Source organism: Lucilia cuprina, chromosome 2 (assembly GCF_022045245.1).
Source record: "Lucilia cuprina isolate Lc7/37 chromosome 2, ASM2204524v1, whole genome shotgun sequence".
Lineage (NCBI taxonomy): Eukaryota > Metazoa > Arthropoda > Insecta > Diptera > Calliphoridae > Lucilia > Lucilia cuprina.
In genome coordinates, this window is record NC_060950.1 from 65,435,533 (window position 1) to 65,439,189 (window position 3,657).

General features: G+C 30.1%; 1 protein-coding gene across 1 annotated transcript; it reads left to right on the top strand.

The window, feature by feature from the left end:
• Positions 1–2,562: 2,562 nt before the first annotated feature.
• On the top strand, positions 2,563–3,480 carry LOC111681968. The gene is made up of 2 exons (XM_046956496.1): positions 2,563–2,683; positions 2,740–3,480. The coding sequence occupies exons 1-2, from the start codon at positions 2,627–2,629 to the stop codon at positions 3,460–3,462; spliced, it is 780 nt and encodes a 259-aa protein (XP_046812452.1). The 5' UTR covers positions 2,563–2,626; the 3' UTR covers positions 3,463–3,480.
• Positions 3,481–3,657: the final 177 nt, after the last annotated feature.

The following is a 3,657-nucleotide window of genomic DNA, read 5'->3' on the forward strand; positions in this document are numbered from 1 at the left end:
AACTAGAACTGAAGTAGAACTGAACTAGAACTGAACTAGATCTGAACTAGAACTGAACTAGAACTGAACTAGATTTAAACTAAATCGAAACATAATTACTTGCGCGCAAAAATGATAGCCATTGCTATGTTTATTTCAAAGTAATAAAAATATAGTAAATAATAATTTTAGTTAAGAAAATGAACACATGCTGGTTATATCTTGATCCTTAAGTAAACCCATAACCTGCTGTTACCACAAAGAGAACCAATCCCAAAAATAATCCTCATCTTCATACTCCTCTTCCGAGAAGTTCTTTAGAGCGGCAGCTAATTTTTTTAACTTTTCAGGATTCTTAAGTAGTTGATGTAATACATCCTGCATTTTTGGATCATCACCTTTTATATGTTTTCGCAAAATTCTTAAAATTTCTTTAAAATACTGCCGATATTCATCGTTTAACGGAGGCATAACTGGTGGTTGTACACCCGGTTCAGATGGTGATGCTTCTGGCAGGGAATTTGCACCTAGTCTCTGCTTAAAATCTGCATAAGCTTTTAAATTTCTCTCGGCCTCTTTAATATTTGAACTATCTCTGAGTTCGATCAGCATCATAAGAGCTTCATATCTAATAGCAACTGGAAGTTTTTTATCCTGTTCGATAACGTTTAAATCGTCGATGGCATTTTCTAGTCTGCCAGCAATATCATTATATTGTTGCATAAAATTTCGAAAATCTTCTAGGGCCTGTTCGGCTCTAAGATCATCATCCTCTTGGGGTGGATCTCTTATTAGAGCAGCTTCTAAGCGAGCTCTCTTTGCATTAAACGTGGTGGCCAAATTAAGTTGTGAAGGATCTTTTTCGGGATTTTCTCTAAGCACTTGTCTGATTCTACTATTCAAGTAATCTACTACATCTGGTTTAACAAAGGGTGCTGGAGTTGTCATCACCATTTCCACACTTGAAGGAGTTGGGTTCATTGAATTGGGTCCACTCGTTGTACTCTCTGGCGTTGTGGTTTCCTGAGATTTTACTTTTGCCACATAGACCATTAAGACACTTAAAATGACAATGAATCTTTTGTAATATTTCATTTCACTTTTGCCGCTTAGTTCTATATTCTTGTCAACACTATTCTGAATTTCGAAAAATAACTGTTTAAAATTACTGTTTAAAATCAGCTTTTATAGTTAAAATTGAAATGAGTTTTTCCAAAATCATAATTAGTTTTTTCTTTAAATTATCTATGTTTTGTTCTAAAAACTTCAAGAAAACTATAGAACTTATAATGAGAATTCTTTAATTTAAATTATTTTTATTTATCTTTAAAACAATAAAAGGAAACAATAATTCGAAAATAAAAATCTTAAACTAAACTTATTTTTCTGTTACTAAAGTGCAAACTAATGTTGTGAAGTAATAGATATTTCTATAATTAAAACAAGTAAAAGTGTTGAAGCATGACAGTTAAAATATGTAAAAAAACAAAGTCCAAATTGTCACTAAACTACGAAAACATTAAAAATCTGTCTGTCTGACTTTTGGGTTATTCTACTACATATATTTGTAAATCTAAATCCACATACGCCCTCAATAATTAAAAAATTCTTAAAATTTTTTGTCATATCATAACATGTAAACAATACGTTCCTGATATATTAAGGGGATTAATAATAAAATGTAGTTTAAAATTTAATTAATTTTCAACCGCTTAAACTTTAATTTATTTATAAATAATAAGCAAACGAATACCATTTCTGTAGTAAAATAAAAAAACGTACTCATCAGGTGAAATTAAATCAATATATAATTTACTAAATATATAATTTAGATGTTAAAGCGGAAGTTATTGTTGACAATGTAAACGCTAATGAAAAAAATTCTTAGAAAATATTAATACAGAAACGAAGAACGACTGATCAGTTATCAAAAAAAACTAAACTAAACTAAATAGAACAGAACTAGAACAAATTAAACCAGAACTAGAACAAAACTAGAACAGAACTAGAACAAAACTAGAACAGAAATGGAATAGAACTAGAACAGAACTAGAACTGAACTATAACGGAACTAAAAGAGAACCAGAAAACAACTAGAACAGAATTAGAACAGAACTAGAACAGAACTAGAACAGAACTAGAACAGAACTAGAAAATAACTAGAACAGAACTAGAACAGAACTAGAACAGAACTAGAACAGAACTAGAACAGAACTAGAACAGAACTAGAACAGAACTAGAACAGAACTAGAACAGAACTAGAACAGAACTAGAACAGAACTAGAACAGAACTAGAACAGAACTAGAACAGAACTAGAACAGAACTAGAAAAGAAGTAGAACAGAACTAGAACAGAACTGGAAAAGAACTAAAACAGAACTAGAACAGAAATGGAACTGAGCTAAAACAGAGCTAGAACTAAACTAGAACTTAACTAGATTTACTTTCATTTATCAGATTTTTCACTTCAATTAGTTTTAAGTTCCTTTTCAAAAAGCCCTCGTCTCAAAATCGAATTGTACAATTTTCTTCTGTAGTATATTCAATAAACTGTAGAGAAAATCTATAAATCTCTGATAATATTATTTAAAGCACGCAAAAGGTTTACGGCTTTATAACTTAGAACAACTTAAGTACAAAATTGAAAATGTTGACAAAATTATTACTTATGAAAATAATTTTCTTAATAGCATTAATAAATCGGGTAATACAAAAATATACAAAAAATAAAAAAACAATTAAATTAATCTTATATTACAGTTCTATACTTGTCAACCCATTACGCCTGAAGAAGAAGAGGATCATCTTAATAACCGTTTAAAACATTATTTAAAACGCATAGAGTTTGTAGCGCAAAAATCGCATGGAAAATTTTCCACAGAATTAAAAAATCTTATGGAGAAATTTAAACACTCATTAAATAAGGAGACATTTAGAGAAAAGTCTCAATTGCTGGATCAGTACACTGAGAATGAAGATTTAGCAGAATATTTATCAATAGAATTCGATAAACAATATATAAATGAGGATATCTTAATAGAAACCTGGTATTTAAATGAGATAATTCCCCATGTCAATAAAGATCTGTATAATGAAGTGGAACAAATAATACACGAATTAAAAGAGGCCTATCGAAATGATGATTGGGAAAGAAAATTCAATATTTATGCCGATTTAGGAGAAAAATTATCCGAGGATTTTCTCGATTACTTCTATGGAGAACATCCACCGGTACCTCTGTTAAATGCTCAATTAAAATATTATCGAGAATATTTGATATATTTATTGCAAGAACGTCAAAAGGGTGGTGAATTTGAGAATCAACTACAGGAATTATTGGGAAAGGTGGATGTAGCAATGATTGGTGATTGTCGAGAGGAAAAAGAAACTGTTATTGAACTCTTCGATGATTTGACAACAAGGTTTGGACGCTATTTGGATGAATATTTTGTTGATTTTAAAATGTTTAAATTTGGTGAATGAAAATAAAGTTAAAGAAAAAGTGAAGTACTATTTGATATTAAATTATTATGTTCTAGTTCTGTTCTAGTTCTAGTTCAACTCTAGTTAAATACTAGTTCAGTTCTAGTTCAGTTCTAGTTCAGTTCTAGTTCAGTTCTAGTTCAGTTCTAGTTCAGTTCTAGTTCAGTTCTAGTTCAGTTCTAGTTCAGTTCTAGT

What these genes read in the sequence shown, in the direction of transcription:
- LOC111681968 (XM_046956496.1), top strand. Translation starts at nt 2,627, where the DNA reads ATGTTGACAAAATTATTACTTATGAAAATAATTTTCTTAATAGCATTA. An exon ending in TAATAGCATTAATAAATCGG is followed by an intron (nt 2,684 to 2,739) that starts GTAATACAAAAA and finishes CTTATATTACAG; the next exon opens with TTCTATACTTGTCAACCCAT.